Genomic DNA, 22,026 nt, shown 5'->3' with positions numbered 1-22,026 from the left:
TTGTCATGTTCAAGAAACCAGTCTGAGATGATTCCAGCTTTATGACATGGCACATTATCCTGCTGAAAGTAGCCATCAGATGTTGGGTACATTGTGGTCATAAAGGGATGGACATGGTCAGCAACAATACTCAGGTAGGCTGTGGCGTTGCAACGATGCTCAATTGGTAACAAGGGGCCCAAAGAGTGCCAAGAAAATATTCCCCACACCATGACACCACCACCACCAGCCTGAACCATTGATACAAGGCAGGATGGATCCATGCTTTCATGTTGTTGACGCCAAATTCTGACCCTACCATCCGAATGTCGCAGCAGAAATCGAGACTCATCAGACCAGGCAACGTTTTTCCAATCTTCTACTGTCCAATTTCGATGAGCTTGTGCAAATTGTAGCCTCAGTTTCCTGTTCTTAGCTGAAAGGAGTGGCACCCGGTGTGGTCTTCTGCTGCTGTAGCCCATCTGCCTCAAAGATCGACGTACTGCGCATTCAGAGATGCTCTTCTGCCTACCTTGGTTGTAACGGGTGGCGATTTGAGTCACTGTTGCCTTTCTATCAGCTCGAACCAGTCTGCCCATTCTCCTCTGGCATCAACAAGGCATTTCCGCCCACAGAACTGCCGCTCACTGGATGTTTTTCCTTTTTCGGACCATTCTCTGTAAACCCTAGAGATGGTTGTGCATGAAAATCCCAGTAGATCAGCAGTTTCTGAAATACTCAGACCAGCCCATCTGGCACCAACAACCATGCCACGTTCAAAGGCACTCAAATCACCTTTCTTCCCCATACTGATGCTCGGTTTGAACTGCAGGAGATTGTCTTGACCATGTCTACATGCCTAAATGCACTGAGTTGCCGCCATGTGATTGGCTGATTAGAAATTAAGTGTTAACGAGCAGTTGGACAGGTGTATCTAATAAAGTGGCCGGTGAGTGTAGGTATTGCTACTTTTTAGTGGAGAGAGGTGCCAATTCCTGCTGGAAAATGAAAATTTAATCTCCAAAAAGCTTGTAGGTAAATGAAAGTATGAAGTGCTCTTTCTGGTTAACTGCTGAGCTGACTTTATTCTTGATTTTAAAAAAAGTGGACATTCAGCAGATGACAAGCTTGCATTATAATATATTTGTTATGTTGCATATTGGTGTATTATTCTGTTATGGTGTGATGTTCTATGTGACTGTTACCGGGTGCAGCGATTCACAATTTTGATATATATTTTTATTTTTAAGGGAAAATATTTGCAGAAGTAAATGTATAATGTCTTTTTGTTTTAGGAGAAGTTCAAAATAACAAAAATGAGAAGAAAGAGAAAAAAATGGTTATGAGAAAACCTGCGGGAACCATTGAATACATAGTAAGTGATATGTCATTATCATTTATCAAAAGCTGTACATGCTGCTTGATATGTTAGAATAGGAGAAATTTATTTCCTTTTTCTATGACTGACCTCCAACATATACAGACTGTCCCTGGGTTACGTACAAGATAACATGTGTGTAAGTATGTATGTATGTGTGTGTGTGTGTATATATATATATATATATTATATCAACCCCAGTATAAGCCGAGGTACCTAATAAAGCTGACCAGCCCTGTTCTTCCCTCCCCTGCACACAGTATATAGCCTGCCTCTGTCATGACATTTATAAACGTTATTTCTGCATGGGGCATGTGCAAATAGGATGGATATAGCCGATTGGCAGTTGTGTGGGGGTTATAGGGCATCTATCATCAGATTCACTGGGGATACAATTTTCAAAGTTTAGTATCCAAACAAAATGTAAAAAAATGTATATATGGAAACAGGAAGATAATTATTTACTATTATAATATATATATATTTTTTTAACAGATGTTTGTTTATAGGTTTAGTAGCAAGTTCACAGATTTTTTTTTTTTTAACAATTTGGAAAAATACTTTTTTTTTTTTTTTTTATGGTGAACAATTTAGTTTGGAAGTGGCTTTTAGAGGATTATGTACTATAAACCCCCACAAGTAATACAATAAAAAAAATTATTTTTCGGACTATAAGACGCTCCTTACTACAAAACGCACTCCAGATTTAGGCTTCCAAAAAAGGAAAAACCTATTTTAAATCAATTAAAATATCCCTGTTGGTCGCACTAAAGCACAGCACACACAGCCCTGCCACATCCATACATTTACACACACAGCCCTGCTACATCCGTACATTCACACACACAGATCAGCTATACACATCAGAAATAGGAACACACTCACCACTGCTGCATACACTGTCACTACTAAACACAGTGGGCACTGCAACAACACTCTGGGAACTACTCTACACATGAATACACACACAGCTCTGCAATACACAAATAAGGAACACAGTGGGAACTACTGTACACATAAATACATACACAGCTCTACGATATAAATCTAAGGAACACTCTGGGAAGTACTATACACATGAATACACACACAGCTCTACTATACACATATAAGGAACACACTGGGAAGTACTACACACATACAGAACCCTTCCCCCCTCCTCTTCTTCTTACCCTGTCCCAGCGCAGCACGTCCCCATTCTAGGCAGCATCAGACCTGTGATGATGTATGAAGCATGTGATCAGTCACATACTTCTGACATCACCACAGGTCCTGCCGAGGCTCTCTTCTCTGGGAGATCGGATGAAGTGCTATTTCAGGGCATCATCCGATCTCAATTACAGCGGTCAGGAGGGTCTGGCAGTGCTTTCTTTGTCCGGAATAAAATATAAACATATTTGCCCTAAAATTTGTTGTCACTAGATTGGATTTGGGATGCCCCTGAGGTACCAGTACAATAGAAACCCCTAGTAGTAACCCTTTTACAGAAAGGACAGATATTTATTTATTTTTTTTCCCCCTTCTGATTTCCCTTCTTACTGGAGCAGACAGTCCCCTGGTTGCTAGAGGCCATGTTTGCTGCAGCATCACTACTCCTGTGATGATATCCCCCTTATTCACCAACTTGGTAAACTTATTGTGGTGCATCAGATCAGGACTAGACTCCCTGCAACTCTTCCTTCTACCCCACCTTCTACATGTTACCCAACTAGCTGCCCCCTCACTCCATACTAACATCCATACTACCACCCCCACACCCATCTTTCCCAGTGAGTTTGTGACCACGCCGCACCTTCTCCCTCTTATTACATATTACATATATATCAGTCAAGAATGAAGAGGATGAAGCAGCACTCCAAGGTCAATGGAAAAAGTGAAGATTTATTCCACCATAAGAGCGACGTTTCGCCTTATCAATAAAGGCATTCTCAAGCGTAGTGAGCGTATACAGTCAAATATCTTGTGTCCTGGCTGACAGGAGCAGAATAAATATACCTAGGGCTTTTTTGAGGGAATAAAACGGCCTGTAAATGACCTGTACACAGGCATTATCGCAACTTCTGGATTCACGTTGTCAATTGCAAGCAGCCTTATAACTTCGCATTTAGGTCAAGTATTTGGGATTCCAGATGAGCAATTTTCACAAATCCCACACCGCAGTGAGTTCTAAACCTGCACTTATGTTAGTTTATTGCGGTGGGTTCATATGTGCCCTTCAGCAGTTTGGGAGGCATTTTGGGATTCCTGTAGCAGTTGCTGCAAGTTTCCTGCTGCAGAATCTTCCCTGTTGTCTTTTGTCGAAATGTACTTTTCTTGTTTATTTCTGGATTTGTTACCTAGGTTGTCTCTCAGTGAGAGCTAATGGTAGAGCCAACTACAGGCAGTCCCCGGGTTACATACAAGATAGGGTCTGTAGGTTTGTTTTTAAGTTGAGTTTGTATGTAAGTCGGAACTGTATATTTTATCATTGTAATCCCAGCCAGAACTTTTTTGGTTTCTGTGACAATTGGATTTTAAATATGTTGGATTGTCATAAGAATCAATATTAAGGGTGCGGTCACACGTCGCGTTCAACGCATGCGTTTAAAAATGCATTGGAATAGCTGAAGAGTGATTTGCCTAATTAAGCAGCTCTTAACACTTGTGTTTACAAAACGCATGCGTTAACCGCGATGTTAACGGTTGCGTTTTGTAAACACAGGTGTTAGTAGCTGTTTAATTAGGCAAATCACTCTCCATCTATTGCAATGCGTTTTTAAACGCATGCGTTAAACGCGACGTGTGACCGCACCCTCACACTAAAGCTTCATGACAGACACCTGTGATAACTGTTACAGCTGTTTATTGTAGCCTAAGGATAAAGTACAATAAATTACCAATATCCAAAGGTCCGATTGTAACAAGGGGTCATATGTAAGTCGAGTGTTCTTAAGTAGGGGACCGCCTGTATTTCTTTTGTATAGAGTGTAGAAGAACCCTGAGATGTTATTTAGATATATTATTCATACAACATCCTTGTCCTCGCTATAACCAGGGTAATGCCAACTTGCTACACATGCTCTGAGCGTGCAATGAGCTGGGTGACTACTTGGAGGTGTTATGCGCCTACTGTCTGATGTGGTTCAGATTAATTTAGGTATCAACCCCCAGATCTGTGTTTTGGAGATTTTACCTGATATGGAAGGGAGTAGCCCAGTTAGTGTGGTGATCCAGAGAACCCAATATTGGACACGTAAAGAGATGTTATCTCACTGGATAAGTGTATAATCGCCAACTATCGGGGGAATACAAAATCAGACTAGAATATGGGGTCTTTCTATAGGTTAAAATTTTTTAGTGGTTTTCCTCTATCTGGGAAGATGGCTAGAAACGCCGGGCCTATGGTCAGGGTCGCTACTAGCGATAACAGAAACTGGCCTTGTTGGCTGCCAAGGGAAGAGAGTCACAATGATGGCATTTTTTTGAGACCTTGGCCTCATAGCAAGGTAACGGTGACCCTTTGGCATATTAAACATACAAACTGTCCTTAGGCGGACTATCATGCCATTTTGCTCTCTTTATAGATGCGGGGTGCCAGATCGGGGATGGGGGGGGAGGGGGTGTGGGTAATCAATTTGCCCTCTTATGTAAGCCTCCGGGCTGCGTCAATACAGTCATGGCCAAAAGTTTTGAGAATGACACAAATATATTTTCACATTATCTGGTGCCCTCCGGTTTTTATGTGTGTTTGTCAGATGTTTTTATCACATACAGAAATACAAGTGCAATCATATTATGAGTAACAAAAGCTTTTCTTGACGGTTACAATGAGTTAATGCAGCAAGTCAATATTTGCAGGGTTGACTCTTCTTCAGGACCTCTGCAATTCTCCTTGGCAGCTCTCAATCAACTTCTAGACCAAATCCTGACTGATAGCAGTCCATTCTTGCACAATCAATGCTTGCATTTTGTCACAATTTGTTGGTTTTCGTTTGTCCACCCGTCTCATGATGATTGACCACAAATTCTCAAGGGGATTAAAATCTGGGGAATTTTTCAGGCCATGGACCCAAAATATCTATTTTGTTCCCTGAGCCATTTAGTTATCACCTTTGCTTTATGGCAAGGTGCTCCATCATGCTGGAAAAGGCATTGTTGATCACCAAACTGCTCTTGGACGGTTGGGAGAAGTTGCTCTTGGCGGACATTCTGGTACCATTCTTTATTCATGGATGTGTTTTTAGGAAAGACTGTGAGAGCCGATTCCCTTGGCTGAGAAGCAACCCCACACCTGAATGGTTGGCATGAGACAAGACTGGTGGTATTGCTCACCTTGTCTTCTCCGAACAAGCTGTTTTCCAGATGTTCAAAACTATTGGAAATGGGATTCATCAGAGAAAATGACTATACCCCAGATCTCAGCAGTCCACTCCCTGTACCTTTTGCAGAATATCGGTCTGTCCTTGATGTTTTTTCTGGAGAGAAGTATCTTCTTTGCTGCCCTCCTTGACACCAGGCCTTGCTGGTGTGTCTATACACATTTAATAGAAAATGGTGTGCATGTATTTTTATTATCTGTACATGTTGGTTATTGCTAGAGTTCACCATGCCTAATTCAATTCACTCGACTTAACTTCGCTGTACTTATATTATAGATTGTTATGATGGGTTTCACCAGCTTTTTTATGTATTTACTGTAAAAGCTGCACAAAATTTATCAAAATGTGCTTCTCCCTAGGCATCCAATACAGATACATTAAACTCTTTAGCATTGAGATTCAATGTCACTCCAAACAGACTTGTGGAACTGAACAAGCTCTTCACACATACCATAGTCCCGGGACAGGTAAACCAACTTTCCCATGATTCTTTCATTGTAATTTGCTCTTTATGTCACAAGTAAATGCTCATTGCTTTGTGATGTCCGTTGTGTAATACTGATGTGTCATGTCGTAACTCCAAAAATGTTTTTACTTTTTTCATCTTGCCAATTGGCTGCAATATAAGTCTTTTTTTTATTTATTTATTTATTTTGCTCATAAAGGCATCCTGTCACCACTGTTTGCAAAATTTAAGTTGTGGGCAGGTTCCTATGCTTATAGCATAAGGACACCCTTTTTCACCTAAAAAATAATCTCTGCTCGGAAAAGGATAAAATGAACATTGATTCTCTGCCTGATAACCAAACTGAGAATCTAGCTAGTCGAAGTGGGCGTAGTCATAAGCCTGAGTCTGGTGGCTTGCTCTCGCCCCCGTAGAAAATCCACACCTCCTTTCCCTACGTCATCTGGCTGCCATGCCCGGTGAGCTTCAGAGCGGTGGTGTTCTCTGCTGGCTGTCCTTCACTTCCTATGTAGTCACGCGCATGGTAAGCGCCGAGCGCGTACCTCCCTGCGCCGGCTATACAGTTTAAAAAGTGTTTTAAACCGCGATACCGCGGTTTAAAACACTATGAAAAATAAGCACTGGCACCAGCTCAGCCTGAGCTGGTGCTCGGTCTTTTCTTCTGAAACCTGCCACTTCAAGTGGTAGCAACACTAAGCAAAGTTAAAGGAAACCTAAGTGTACTCTGCTGACGGCTTTGCTTTCTGCTTAGTGTTGTTAAGTAGGAAGCCGGGCATGTAAGCCAGATGATGTAGGGAAAGGAGGTGAGGATTTCCTACTGAGGTGAGAGCAAGCCGCCAGACTCAAGCGTATGGACTACACTCACCTCGACTTGCTAGATTCTCTGCCTGAATACCAGGCAAAGAATCAATTTTCATTTTATCCTTTTCTGAGATTTTTTATTTTTTTTACAGTTGACACCAATCTTCATCTCATCAAGCTAGAGAATCTTATTTCTCATTGTGTGGGAGTCCTTCATGTGGTGTAACTGTATGTAGGCTTTAATAAGGCTTTCCCCACCTCAATTAATCAAATATGTGATTTCATGATTGCAACAAATGTAAGGCTAAAGCTGATTTTGATGAAATGTACTTAAAGGGGACCCGTCACCACACTAACCCCCCCCCCCCCCCCTTAAGCCCACAAACGGTAACTTTTTCTGTAATTTGTATGTTCGTTGGAGATGAGAATATTTCTAGGTTGCAGCATGAATGAAAATAATCTTTTATTCTTTTGTAGGATGCAGTCAGGAAACCCCGCCTCCTGCAATTGGGCAACCTCTCCCTCCAGTAGTCTCAGCCCTCCTAATTGTAATGTCATTCTCTGGCCATTTGGAAATCTAGGAGGCTAGGTTGGAATGCAGGATGCATGAAGTGGGCAGAGTAAACTGACTGCAGGAGGTGGGGTTACCTGACTGCATCCAACATAAGAATACAATTTATTTTTTATTCCTGCTGCTACCTAGAAATATTCTAAAAAGGTGCAGTACATATTACAGAACAAGGTACCGTTTGTGGGCTTGGGGAAGTTACTTTGGTGACAGGTTTGCTTTAATAGTCAGATCTGTTAACAAAGCTCTTCTATTAAACTGTTTGACAGGTACTTTATGTTCCAGTCACTGAACCTTATGCCAGTGTAAAGGATGCAAATACTAGTTCTCTCACTTCTCCATTGTCATCAGATGCCGAGTATGATAAGCTACCAGTAAGTATATATTCTGCCATACAATTCACCAGTGAACATTGTTTAGGATGTGAAAGTTACTAATGGATGTTCAGGTCAAACACAAAGATGCCAAACTCCTGCTCTGTGTTAAAATAAAGAATAATTATTTTTCAATTCATTAATTTTCAATTACTGCCATGAACCTTCTATTTGGCAGCAACATGTCATTTGTGTAGAAGTGGATGAGGCTCTGCTTTTTTATGTTTTGTATTCCATTTTATCTATTCATGAATATATGATAGATGTGGGTCCCACTTCTGGGACTTAGACCCATCTCTGAAACTGACCTCCTTTCCACAGCGCAGTTTTGCTATGGGCTCCTTTAAATGACTATCTCTGGAAAAGCTTTACATATAACGGGTTTAGGTTTTTTTTTCATGACATGATAGTTTTATTAATGAAATATTTTTTCTTTATAAAATTTGCCAATAGACTTCAAATGTGAAAAAATAATCTTTTTTTTTTTTTTCTTTTGTCATTTTTGGAATTTAGGGATTTTATTCAATAAGCAGTAACTTTTACCAAAATATGTTATGAATATTATTCAATCATGCTTTTCCAGGTTCTGCTGCTCTCCTTTAATTTCATATCAGAATCGTGTTTCAAAGTCTTTATTTTAACGAAGACGCCCTTGGACTTGAAACCTTGATATTGAACACCTTTGATGGTTTTTGTGCATCTTATATTTTCATTTAATTTTCTTTTCTACCTAAAGGATGCAGACATGGCAAGAAAAGCCTCAAAACCTATAGAAAGAGTGTTGTCCTCAACTTCTGAAGAGGAAGAGCCCATTGTTGTGAAGTTTTTGAAAATGAACTGTAGATACATCACCGATGGGAAGGTGGGTTGTGACCTGGTAACTTTGTCTACTTGAAGTGTATGAACTGTTATGCTATGTATTTTTGGTAGATCTGTTTTTCAGCCTTTTGTAAAGGTTTCTCTCATTGCTTTCCAGAAATGTGAAGTTTATGTATTTTTAACCCCTTCGTGACCAATGGTCATTGGTGTCTGAATATGCAGGTCAATTTTTGCAGTTTTGCTATGGGCTCCTTTAAATGACAATATATCTGGAAAAGCTTTACATATAACGGGTTTAGGTTTTTTTTTTTTTGTTTTTTTTTAATGACACGATAGTTTTATTAATGACCTTTTTTCTTTATAAAATTTGCCAATAATTGACTTCAAATGTGAAAAAATAATTATTTTTTTTTTGTCATTTTTGAAATTGGGGATTTTATTTAATAAGCAGTAACTTTTACCAAAATATGTTATGAATATTATTCAATCATGCTTTTCCAGGTTCTGCTACAGATGGGTGCAAAGTTAAAGTCTTTCCTGCAGCTCCTCTTATAGTCTACCTTCAGCTGACAGGCTGGAGGGGGCACACTTCAAATGCTATATCACTTGAACCCTTTCACTTATTAAAGGGGAGGCTCTTGTTTCTATGATGTATGGACTATGCATGGATGCTTAAACGAACCAAAGTTATCCATCCTTAAAGTTACAATTGGAAATGGAAAGCTGAACATAAAAATTTTTTTAGTACATATTTAAGGATGGATATCTCTGGTTCTGTTAAGCCTCCATACACAATATCAAAGGACAGATTCTCCTTTTTAATATGACAGAATTGTGTTTCTAGGCTCCAGGGTTCATGAGATATCTAGCTATTTGAAGTTCACTGTTAACACATTTTATAAACGTCCTTTCTGCAGGGGGAATGTGAACATAGGACGTAAATAGCCGTATATAGTGCCGTATACTGTACTGAACTTGCTGTCTAATAATGAATTCTATTCTATATGTTATTTGTCAATTTTTTTGCACAGGGTGTTGTTGGTGGAGTCATGATAGTCACTCCCAACAATGTCATGTTTGATCCTCATAAATCTGATCCACTGGTTATTGAGAATGGCTGTGAAGAATATGGACTTATTTGTCCAATGGAAGAAGTAGTATCTGTTGCACTTTATAGTGACATTTCACACATGAAGATTAAAGATGCATTGCCATCGTAAGTCACAACTACTGTACTATACATGTATTTAAGATTTATCAAATATTTATTCTTAGGCCTCCTTTCTGCCATTGAATTACAAGCATTCTTGTTTTTTTTTTTGTTTTTTTTATGATCACTTTTTTGCATGCTCTACTATGCTCACATAAAATGTGGGGTGATAGCCCCACATTTTATGTATTTACAGGCAGTCCCCGGGTTACATACAAATTCAACTTAAGAACCTATCTTGTAGGTAAGTGGGAAATGTTTCTTTATTCTAACTACAGACAAAAACATGTTTTGTTTTTTTTTTGTCCCTGTGGCAATTGGATTTTCTCCCTTCTTCTTTTTTTTTTTTTTTTTTTTTTTTTTTGGTTTAATGGAAACAAGGACTGCCAATAAAACTTCATTACAGACACCTTACAGCTGATCATTGCAGCCTAGGACTAAAGTAAATCATCCAAAGTTTCACCAGAGATCACATTGGGCTGAGAGTACCCTCTGTAACTAGGAGTAGGGTGTCCTTAAGTGTCACCTTATAGGCCGTTCCAAAAGTAGCAAAACCCCTATAAAAAAAATAGTGCAGAGAAAGGTGGGGGGGTGTGTGGCTTCCATTGTCAGTGTGTGGGACAACTATCTGGTTTGTAGGGGACCATATAACTGAATTTCTGGAAATTATCTTTGCCTAGGTACATTTTTTAAAATATTAAAGTAAATGTGAATTCCCAGATAAGAATACCCTTTTAAGGAAAATATTTTAGTCCTATTTACTTCACTGTTCTTCGGCGGTAAGCCAAACTTCAGACTCTGACTCCCGAGTGTTCCATTGCCCTGTTTTCTTGGCCAGTGTAGTTGTTCTAAGATAAGTTCAGGCATTCCTTCCCATTACTCTTTTTCCACAAGTCTGTAGCAGAAAAGCTTCACTACTGAGCAAGTACATAATGTACAACACACTTCAACTAAAAGCCTACTAGAAAAAATACAACCTGCTGCTAATCGGCCATTTGCCCGCACCCTGCCGATGTGAGTACTTAAAGGACATCTACCACCAGGAAATGTATTGTAAACCAAGGACCCTCTGGCAGGATCTGCTTATCTTTTAGCTTCCTATCCTATAACATTTATGGAGCCCAGAGAAGCTAAAAGAGAAGATCCTGCCAGAGGGGGCACACACCAGCATATGTAAGTACGCTTGGTTTACAATCCTTATCCTTTTAAGTACTTTTCAGCTGTACTGTACTGCTGCTGGGTCTTCTGCTCCTGGTGCAGCTCTGCTCTGGGTCCTGGTGGTGGAATTTTAAACGAGCACAGGACACCGAGCAGAGTGGCATGAGGAGCAAAGAAGTTGCAGTGTATTGCTGGGAGTTGAAGGCGGTATTCCCATTTCAGCAAAGCTTGCAAAGCTGTCTGATGTATTCATGAGGGGGCGGTCCGAGGCACTGCCTCTACCCCGGACCGCCCCGCTTGCTCCATAGGCCGGCATTGACTGACTGCCACGCGCTAGACGGCAGTCACAGCCCCTAGTCACGCCCCAACCCCGCCCCCTCATGAATACGTCGGACAGATTTGCGAGCTGTCCGACAATTACACTATACCCTGCCACAGTGTTAGATAGCTATCACTCTAACACTGCGGCGTTTGTTCAAGCACTGGGAGCTGCTTACTTTAGTAAGCCGCTCCTAGTGCCGATAAATGGGGTGACAGGTCCTCTTTAATTTACTGTAATGGGAATACCCCTTTAACGCTCTGCAGCGTAGGTGTACAGCGCAGGGGTGTATGAAGAGGGCTCACGGGCTAAGCCCTCTTCATACACAGGTGGAGTTTGTTGCATATTGCAGCAAACCTCCACCGCTAATAACCACGGTCAGTGCTTCCTTTCCGGCGGCATTTAAAAGACGGCACCGCCATCTTGGATTTGATCGTAGCTGCCCGTCATCGGGGCTGTAGCTGTAACGTCATCGGGGGGCGGCGATCAATTGTTACAATGAGCCAGTCTAGAGGGTCTAAAAAAATAGTAAAAAATAAAAGTTTTAAAAATAATTAAAAAAAAGTTAAAAACCTAATAGTTCGAATCTCCCTCCTTTCCCTAGAACCGATTAGAAAACGTAATAAACCATAAAAGTCGTACACAATAGGTATCACCGCATCTCAAAATGTCCAATATATTTTGAGAAATATATAAAAAACGATTATTGCCGGCAGTGAACCACATAACGGAAAAGCAACTTTTACACCATTTTACATCACATAAAAAATGGAATAAAAGTGATCAAGCTTTCACACAGCTCTGTACATAGAAAAAAGAAAAAGTCCTGGATCTTTGAAGGTGGAGAGTGAGAATTGGCGATTAAAGGGGTTGTCTTCGTGGGAATACCCCTTTAAAGATTTTTTTTTTTTTTTTTTTGAGGTCTCTCCAGTATTATCTTTCCGGCTGGTCTCCAATATTGGTATCCTCTGGGGGAGTATTATTATTATTTGCTCTTAATGCAGTATTTGGTTTTTGGAGTAGTATTTATTGCTGTACTGTTATGTATAATTCATGGGGTGCCATTTTGTGCTGTTTTGTGGTTATTGGTGCATCCTTAAAGTTGAACAGTATGACAATGTTGACCTCGATCCAATAAAGGTTATTCACCCCTAGCCTAAATTCAGGAATAGAACAAACATTTAAAGGAAATTTCATTATTTTCCCAAATTATTATTATTATGAATTTTCAGCAGGTTGATCCAACTGTACTCATTTTCTGTTTATTTTTGAAAGTTTTTAGAAAGGCTGTTCTCTGCAAGGAAGAAAAAAGTCAGTTTACTATTAGCCTGTGCTGTTATTTTCTGAATAATAATAAAAAAAGGCATCAAATGTTTAGTTACACTTTAATGCTGCACCAATAAAATATCACAATTTGTTACGTGGCGGGTTTTTTTTCTTTACAATTCTTAGTCATAGGATGTGCCCAAAAATGATAACACTGAAAAAAATCTCGCCATGCAAAAAATAAGGTGAAAAGTGGTCATGTCTTTAACGGGTTAAAAATATTAAGAATGTTTTGGTAATTAGTAGGACATTTATCAAAACTTGTATATCAGTGTTTTTTTTTTTTTTTGTTTTTTTTTTTAACACTCCCAGAAATAATTGAAATTACTAGCAAACTGCCAGTAATTGCAATTATTTCCCCCAAGTGGACTTGGAAGGATTACAGGGGGCTTGGCTGGCATGTGGCATTCCTGCGCTTCACTCTACCGCCTGCAAACCTTCAGGTCTGAAAATTTGCAGGCTATAGTGCATGTTCAAGCCAGGAAGGACCTGGTATAGAGTTGCCTGCCATGCATAGCCGCCCGCCAGATACATTGGGTGGCCGGAGCTTCCTGATGTATCTGCTGCCAGCACTGGGTGGAGGGGCAATATCGTGCACCATGATAAATGTCGCCAATAGATTCTGTGTGCATAACAGGTCGTTTACTTCTGCAGATTTTTCTATATTTTATGTTATTCTGAACTGTGCCTATACCTTTTATATATTCTTTTAAAGAGGACCTGTGTCCTGCTTAGTAATGTAAGCATCTCCTAGTGCTACCCCATTTTTATCAGTGATAAACTGCTAGCTTTATCGGAACCCTCTGATAGCTATCAGACACTGCAGCACCATAGCCTCTAAACGCCGGACCAAGCTCCCAGTGGTCCGGGGTATTGACGACGGGGCGGTCCGAGGCCCTGCCTCTTCCCCAGACCACCCCTGCCATGCCACGGGCCGGCGGTGGCTGGCAGGCTTCATGCGGCAGTCACCGCCTCCTTTATGAATAGCGCTAGCAGCTGCTTGCTTTAGCTTTTTAAGGGTGATGGGTCCTCTTTAAGTTTTTTTATTTTTTTTAGGTTTTACTGCGGTGTTTTCCCAAACACATTACTTGGGTGTACATTACCACCAACCATGTCATTCACTGCACATATACCATATTGTTTCCCTTTTTGACTTTTATTTGAACTTATTTAGCCTCTGTTGTTCTATTCATTTTACATTTGCCATTTTTTTTGTTTTTAAAGTATTTTTAAGTTGCATATTTTTTTTTTTTTTTACTTTTTTTAATTTTTATTTTCATTTCTATCATTCCACACCCATCCAACATTTTCCGTCAACAGCGATATACCCAAGGATCTTTGTCCTCTGTACAGGCCTGGAGAGTGGGAAGATCTCTCATCAGAAAAAGATATCAACCCCTTCAGCAAGTTCAAGTCCCTCAACAAGGGGAAAAGGCAAAATGGTGTTTCTACTCTAAGCTCTGTGGAGAAGAAAAAGATTACAGAAGAAGTCGTAGAACAAAAAACAGACTCTAATAGTACACTAGATAACCTATCCCAAGTGCGTCTGAATGCTGATAATACAATCACAAATGAGCATGAACAAAAATCCTCCACTACCGTTTTAGAATCTGAAACCAAAAAAACAGGTGATTCATTGGTAGACGAAGACTTTATAGAGTTAGTAGATTCTATAACACAGGAGAATGGTAATGATATCTGTGGAGAGTCTAAGGGGCTTTCAGTAACTCTTGTGGTGGAGGGTACCAATACCTTAAACTCTGTGCCATCTGAGGAAGATGTAAATTGCAATGGAACAGTAGAAATGACCTCAGACGCCTTGAACTCGGACTTGCTGGCTAGGATAAATATTGGTGATGTCAGTTGTGAAAAAGAAAAGAACAAAACCATAGAACTTTGCTTGAGTCCAACTGAGGTGAACGCATCTGTACCTTACACTGGTAGCAATAAAAGTCAAGACAGCAATTTCAGTTGCATTCAGTCAAAATCTAAAGAGGAGGAACCCACAAAGGTAGCTTTAAATAATGACCATGTACAGCAGCAGTCAGGCCATCCCTCAGAGGAATCTCCAGGTTCGTCATCACCCTGCTCTCCTGAAGAGAACAGCCAAAAAGAAACCCAAATGGACAGCGAGTCTGAACTGAAACTGTGGCTTCTAAAAAGAATGCAGGGACCAATAGAAGGTAAGATTTTGTATCTTTTTATTTATGTGACCTCCCAGAGAGCAAAAGCCATGATATCATTCTAAGACATAGATCTGGTAGCATCATCAATCTTAAATATATGTGGGTAAACAAAACTAAGCTTAAAATATTGCTACTATAGGTTCAAGCTTATCAGGTCGGTATAATAATTTTAGCATAATTACTGCATACCGTATATATAACAGTGGTGGCGAACCGACGGGTGCCATAGGTGGCACTCTGAGCCCTTTCAGTGGGCACTCAGGCTGTTGCCCCAGCACAGAATTCACCAGAGAGGACTTGAGGGATCCTCCTGCAGGCCCAGGTAGCCCAGGACGTGAGGTATCTGGGTCTACCTGAGAAAGCTTGAAGAGAAGGTGTGGACATGGTCAGATTATCATTAGCGCCATTGAAGCTCCTGCTCTTGGCCCCACAATTTTTCATGTTCAGGGAAGCTCCAATGGCAGTCTGAATTTTCCCACCTTCTGTCAAGGATATCTGTGTCTTCAGGACCCTTTGAAAGCTGTGGTATAGCATGTAGCGAGAAGATTTTAATAATTTAATGCTAGAATTGCTGTGTTGGCACTTTGCAATAAATAATTGGGTCTGGTTTGCAGTTTGGGCACTCGGCCTCTAAAAGGTTCGGCATCACTGGTATATAATGTACAAATAAGGTGTCAATGCACTAAAACCTAGGGTAATATAAATCGTAGGCCGGCCCTCCTGTGGAGGGAGGGATCTGTAATCCAGATTCAAATTTCATTAGTGAAAGGGGTATTTCCATTTCAGCATATAAATGTTATTGTTCCTATAATGAAAAGTTATACCATTTTCCAATATACTTTCTGTATCGATTGCTGATGGCGTTCTAGATCTCGGCTTTGTCTTATTTCCATAGAAAGCTTCATTGTTTGTACCTGTGTGATCAGATTTCTGTCCACTGGAAATAGAGCATTTTTTTGAGCTGTGTGTTGTATCGAGCCGTGCAACTGTGTGACCATGGTCATATTTCTGTCCACTGGAAATAAACAACTAAACTTTCTATGGAAATAACACCAAGCAGAGATCTAGAAAACCATGAGGAATTGATACAGAAATTACATGTACAAAAATGTAAAATTTTTTATCATACAAACAATAACATTCATATCCTGAAATGAGAAAACCCCTTTAACCCCTTACCGACTTGTGACGTAATACTACGTCACATGCCTGGTGCGGGTGCATGGAGAGGGCTCGTGGGCTGAGCCCTCTCCATAGCTGGTAAGGCTTTGCTGTATATTGCAGCAAAGGCTTACCGGTAACACCCATGATCGGTGCCAGCACCGATCGCTGGTGTTTTCCCACCGGTCGCCGCCGGCTTCAAAAAGATGGCGACCCAAGTGACATCATCGGGGAGCACGATCCGTTGCCATGACGGCCTCGGGTCTTCGGAGGACCCGATGCTGCTTCGTTTTAACCTATTCGTTACAATGTGCTATCAGCACATTGTTAGGTGAAGGATATTTATTCGGTATCTCTGGTACACAACGTGTTTCAGAGCCTAAAATGACTCCTTTATCAAGTGGAAAGATACCGCAACCCGGGTAATCGGCTGTTCACCCGCGCTGCAGTATCTTTCCACTTGATAAAGGAGTCATTTTCGGCTCCGAAACGTGTTGTGTAACAGAGATACTGAATAAATATCCTTCACCTAACACTCTGTGTATGTGAGAAATCCGTGTGCGCCGACTGTGACAAGTACCACTTCTGCTATACCCAATTTTGACTCCAGACCAGTTTGGCAACCGCGTCTTGACAATCCTTGTCCACAGGCAGCACCAGAATAACATCTACCACCTGACCCTTTATGCCCACATTAGAGTTGTGCCTAACAAAGCACAACCAGACTTGGTGAGCCTCTTTCTAACCGTTCTCACCATTACCACAAGTCTGAACCCTACTACTCTATGAGCGCTTTTTTGGTCTTCCCTTGTCCGCCTTTCTATCAGCACATTGTAATGAATGAGGAGGAAAATCTGTAGTATGGCAGTATGTTAGGATCGTACAGACAATCTAGGGTTACAGTACCCTAGGGAGTCTGAAAAATAGTAAAAATAAAAATAAGTTTAAAAAAAAAATTATAATAAAAAAACCCTAACCCCCCCCCTTTCCCTAGAACTAATATGAATATACAGTAAAAATCAGACACATTAAAGGAAACCTACCACTTGTAGTGGCAGGTTTCCGATGGCAATACCGAGCACCAGCTCAGGGTGAGCTGGTGCCGGAGCTTATTTTAGTTAGTGTTTTAAACCGCGGTATCGCGGTTTAAAACACTTTTTAAACTTTATAGCCGGCGCATGGAGGTACGCGCTCGGCGCTTAACATGCGCGCGGCTCTCATTCACTTCCTATGTAGCCGCGCGCACGGTAAGCGCCGAGCGCGTACCTGCCTGCGCCGGCTATACAGTTTAAAAAGTGTTTTAAACCGCGATACCGGGGTTTAAAACACTAACTAAAATAAGCTCCGGCACCAGCTCACCCTGAGCTGGTGCTCGGTATTGCCATCGGAAACCTGCCACTACAAGTGGTAGGTTTCCTTTAAGTATCGATGCGTCAGAAAATGCCTGATCTATCAAAATATAATAACGTTTTTTCACTGCGTTTAACCCCGTAACGGAAAATGGCTCCCAAAGTCGAAAATGACCTTTTTTTTTTTTTTTTTTTTTTTTTTTTAAATGGCAAAAAAAAAAAAAAAATTTCTATAAAAAGTGATCAAAAGGTCGTACAGTCCTAAAAATGATAACATTGTAAACGTCATTCCAAATCCGCAAAAAACACCTCCAAAAGCTCTGTATACCAAAGTATAAAAAAGTATAAAAACGCTAGAAGATGACAAAATCCCCCAAAAAATTTTTGTACAGAAGGTTTTAATTTTTGTAAATGTATAAAAACATTATAAAACCTATACAAATTTGGTATCCCCGTAATCATACCGACCCAGAGAATAAAGTGGACATGTCATTTGGGGCATACAGTGAAATCTGTAAAATCCAAGTCCACAAGAAATGGCACAAATGTGTTTTTTACCAATTACACTGCACTTGGAATTTTTTTTTTCTTGCTTCCCAGTACACGGCATGGAAAATTAAATGTCACCATTTTGAAGTGTAATTTGATACGCCAAAGTTATAGATTTTTTGAAGATGGGGAGTGAAAAATGAAAAAAAACGAAAAAGGGCTGTGGCGGGAAGGGGTTTAATGAACTTACAAAATTCATAAACAAATGTATATGCACCATAGGTAAAGTCTGGTAATTGCAATCAGATGGCGATGCTAAAGATTACTATGTAAGAAAACATGAACAGATCTCAGTTTGACTTTTCTCATCTTCCCTCTTTTCTGGATGTGCTTTCACACAGAGACCTCTCCTGTATTCCATCATGCCAGGAAGGCCAATGTCCTGTGTGCTGTCAGATTACATAGTGGATCTTTTCAAAGCCCATCATATCTATTCTCAAGGTTTAAATTTGTAGAAAGGAGAGCTGAAATTAAGATTATAAGACGCAAAGCACCCATAAAGCATCACATAAACAATTTGGACTGGTTTACTTTTTTCAGTTTCTTGAAAGGTTAAATATTTTTTCTAAACAGATACTTATAAAAATATACTTACAAAATAAATAAAATCCAAGTTCTATTGAATTTTTCTACAAAATGATATATGGCTATAAGGGGCCAGATTTATTAAAGCATCTAGGAGTTAAACACTGTGAAAGACGGTCACAATTTTCAGTTTACTGCAAGTGTTCTTTTAATGCCTCCAATTTTTTTTTTCAATTTAGGCCTAGCTATGTGATTTTTACACATTTTTGGGAGGTGAAATAAGGGATTCTTGTATCATGAATTTTTTTTTTTTACATTTTAACTGTTACAGTAAAAAGTGTTCATGTAAAACCAACTTTATTAAAGTGTTTGGCACTTTATGCTGCAAATATTGATATATTTGCTGTCATATATAATATATACTTTTTGTCCCTCCAAAGGTCATGCTAGACCGTTGGGAACTTAAATTTTTTTTCACTACCAGCATCCCAGCAATCACATATTCATTCATTTGAGCACAGGGTTACATAGTCAGTAGACCTGCTGCTGCCTTTATTATCTGCAGAACACTTAAATAGGCGCTGTATCAGAGTAGAAGACAGAAACCATTATGAGATGATCATGATTTTTTTTTTTCTCTCTCCCAGATATGTTGCCATCTAAAGAAGAAAAGAGCAAAATCCCTCCTATGTTCCTGTGTATCAAAGTAGGCAAGCCTATGAGGAAGTCATTTGCCACTCAGACTACAGCAATGGTACAGCAATATGCTAAGAGGAGAAAACAGCCTGAATACTGGTTTGCGGTCCCACAAGAGAGGTTGGTCAAATGTTTATTACATAGTGTGACTGGTTAATACCCTGCTGTTTTACTATGTATATTGACTCCTTTAAAAGGACGAATATCTAAGTGTTGCTTTTTAAGTTAGCAGCCTTCACCAGAGGTTGCTGGCTTGTTAGACTGTTTCCAGGTTAATGGTTTCCCTTTTGAAAGTTGCTGGATCTGCAGCTTGTTCAACACTACTGGTTTCTTTTTTTAGTTCGATCTATGGTTATGCAATAAGTCTGCTTCAAAAACCCTTTTTTATCTTGCATTATATAATATAAGCTAAAGGATGATCTGGTGGGACTGGTGTGGCTCAGTGAAAACTTAGAGTAAGACCACTCAATTAGCTAGGAGAGAAGAATATTGTGGGGGACGCTCTGAAATGGGGGGGGGGGGGCACAGAGAAGGTCCAGTCTGTGATCTTAATGTGGATGGAAGCCTCACCATCTGCTGGATTTCTCTGTGGACCCATTATTGAGCTGTGAATTCTTCTATTTTTCAATGAGACAAAAGAACTTGTAGTGTGTTTGCAGACCCCTCTCTCCTAACACAGAAGCAGCAGCAGTTGAATGTTTCTTTGCAACCCATGTGTCATTTGTGAGGGAACTTTGCTCATGTGCTGATGACAATAGAAAGGCTGCCCAAGTAGCAAACTTGGGCAGGAATAAGACCTGCTCTATAACTTGCAGCCTGGGTATTTGGCTCACATTCGGGTCATGCATGGGGATGTGTGCTAGCTTTTGAAACCACATTTAACACATGGACAAAATATACATTCGTGTGTCTTTACCCTTAGAGGTGTTCTCATGAATTTTAATTTCCAAAAAGCACAATGTAGTCTATGCCATCACTCGTTACCTCACTGCATCTGCAAGTGATATTAGAACTGTGTGCCCGCATCTTCATGAGTTGGATCTGGCAACTAAATATCATGGGCAATGCCAAATGTTGACTGGTGTAAGTACGAGGGGAGGGGACTTGTGGGCTAGTACAAACCTTCCCTCTAGAGCAGCGGTTCTCAACCTGTGGGTCGCGACCCCGGCGGGGGTCGAACGACCAAATCACAGGGGTCGCCTAAAGCCATCAGAAAATACATATTTCCAATGGCTTTAGGTGCTGAGAAGCCGCGCTATTCAGCTGGAACGCACGCCATTGTGGACGTGCGTTCCATGCTGAATGTATGCGCGCATGTGCAGACGGATGCCTTCATTCGTCCGGCTACTAAGGGGTGCGGGGAACGCCCCCCACACCACAGACAATATCTTTTCAATACTTGGGTCCGGTGCTTGCTGCGTCCGCCCACTGATGACGTCAGCAAGCGCCGGACTTTGCTGGATTACACTTCTAACGTGTGATCTTAGAGAAGCTTCCTGCAGCTATTAGAGAAGGACAGAAGAATCCGAGGCATCCTGAAAGTATAATAAGGTTCATAATGTATGCATAAATACACACACACAATCTACACACAATACTGTATTCACACAACCATAGGGGGATGTATACATATGGCCACAAGCTTGTGGCCGTACATACGTCCCCCACTGGTCGTACATAGCCCCCCCCCCCCCCCCCCAAGTGCGGTACCATACCACTCCGTACACGGGGAAAAGATAGGGCAAGTCCTATCTTTCCCCGTGTTACGGCGTCGTGCATCACAATGGAGAGGGGTCACCACTCCTCTCCATCATGGCGAACGTATCGGTGGGCATAAGTTCGACACCATGGAGAGGAGGAGGGGTGACCCCTCTCCATAGGAATGCACAGCGCCGTAACACGGGTAAAGATAGGACTTGTCCTATCTTTTCCCTGTGCGGTACCGTATTGCTTGTGCACCCATTACCGACCTATGGGGGATGTATGACCGTACATACGTCCCCCTACGCTCGTGTGCATGTAAGGTGCTTTGTGTGTAATCATTACACAGTACACAAAGCACCATACATTAAGGCTACATTCACACAATTTTATTGTTATACGGTGGGCATACATTGGGGAGAGGAGCAGGGGAGAGCAGGCGCCGGCTCCGTATTCTGTAGGAAGATAGGACATGTCCTATCTTTCTACGGAATGGTACAGTGCCGCACGTGTGCTGCACTGTACCGCTCCCATTCGGCGCGGAGAAGCCATTGAAATGTATGGGGATGTATATACGCCGTATATACGTTGGCCGTATATATGTCCCCCATACGTTCGTGTGAATGCTGCCTTACACAGTGTGAACTTCATCAGTCTTATACTATAAGAGACCACTATAAGAAGTAGTTGACACTGTTCCCCAATGTATAATCTCCTATTCTTTTCTGATATTGAACCCGCCTCCTATTGATTTCATTGTGAGTGTGGCAGATTTTGTGGAAGGGAGCTCCTGAGAATCTTATATTACCACACAGTCCGCCACAGTCTCCTATTGATTTCAATAGGAGGTTTAGAAATGACAGTTTTCGAAACATCTCTTTCTCTCCAATTTAAGTCAATGGGAGTCTTCTCAAATATAGAGCATGTTGCTTATTTTTTCCATTCTAGCATTTTTCCTAGCGCAGAAAAATTTAAGCAACATGCTCTATATTTGAGCGGAATCTGCTGTGGCCTCCCATTGACTTGAATAGGAGTTAGAGACATGCGTCAGAACTTCATTTCTGCCATACAGGGGATCTCTCTTCTGTGGAATTCAAGGATCT

The 22,026-nt window shown here is 40.9% G+C and overlaps 1 protein-coding gene across 5 annotated transcripts in view; it reads left to right on the top strand.

Moving 5' to 3' along the window:
* NCOA7 (nuclear receptor coactivator 7) overlaps positions 1–22,026 on the top strand; it is a 112,744-nt gene that overhangs the window by 63,997 nt on the left and 26,721 nt on the right. For 3 of the 5 annotated variants that reach the window (XM_072141604.1, XM_072141605.1, XM_072141607.1), the window contains 7 exons: positions 1,275–1,354; positions 6,075–6,182; positions 7,820–7,924; positions 8,661–8,786; positions 9,775–9,959; positions 14,077–14,939; positions 19,174–19,342. In XM_072141604.1, coding sequence (XP_071997705.1) covers positions 1,275–1,354; positions 6,075–6,182; positions 7,820–7,924; positions 8,661–8,786; positions 9,775–9,959; positions 14,077–14,939; positions 19,174–19,342 — 1,636 coding nt within the window. Of the gene's footprint in view, positions 1–1,274; positions 1,355–6,074; positions 6,183–7,819; positions 7,925–8,660; positions 8,787–9,774; positions 9,960–13,812; positions 14,010–14,076; positions 14,940–19,173; positions 19,343–22,026 lie in introns of those variants that run through there. The other 2 variants (XM_072141606.1, XM_072141608.1) reach the window with 2 other exon arrangements.

This window comes from Engystomops pustulosus, chromosome 3, assembly GCF_040894005.1.
Source record: "Engystomops pustulosus chromosome 3, aEngPut4.maternal, whole genome shotgun sequence".
NCBI lineage: Eukaryota > Metazoa > Chordata > Amphibia > Anura > Leptodactylidae > Engystomops > Engystomops pustulosus.
Note: the sequence above shows the minus strand (reverse complement) of the source record. Positions and strands in the feature narration are given on the sequence as shown.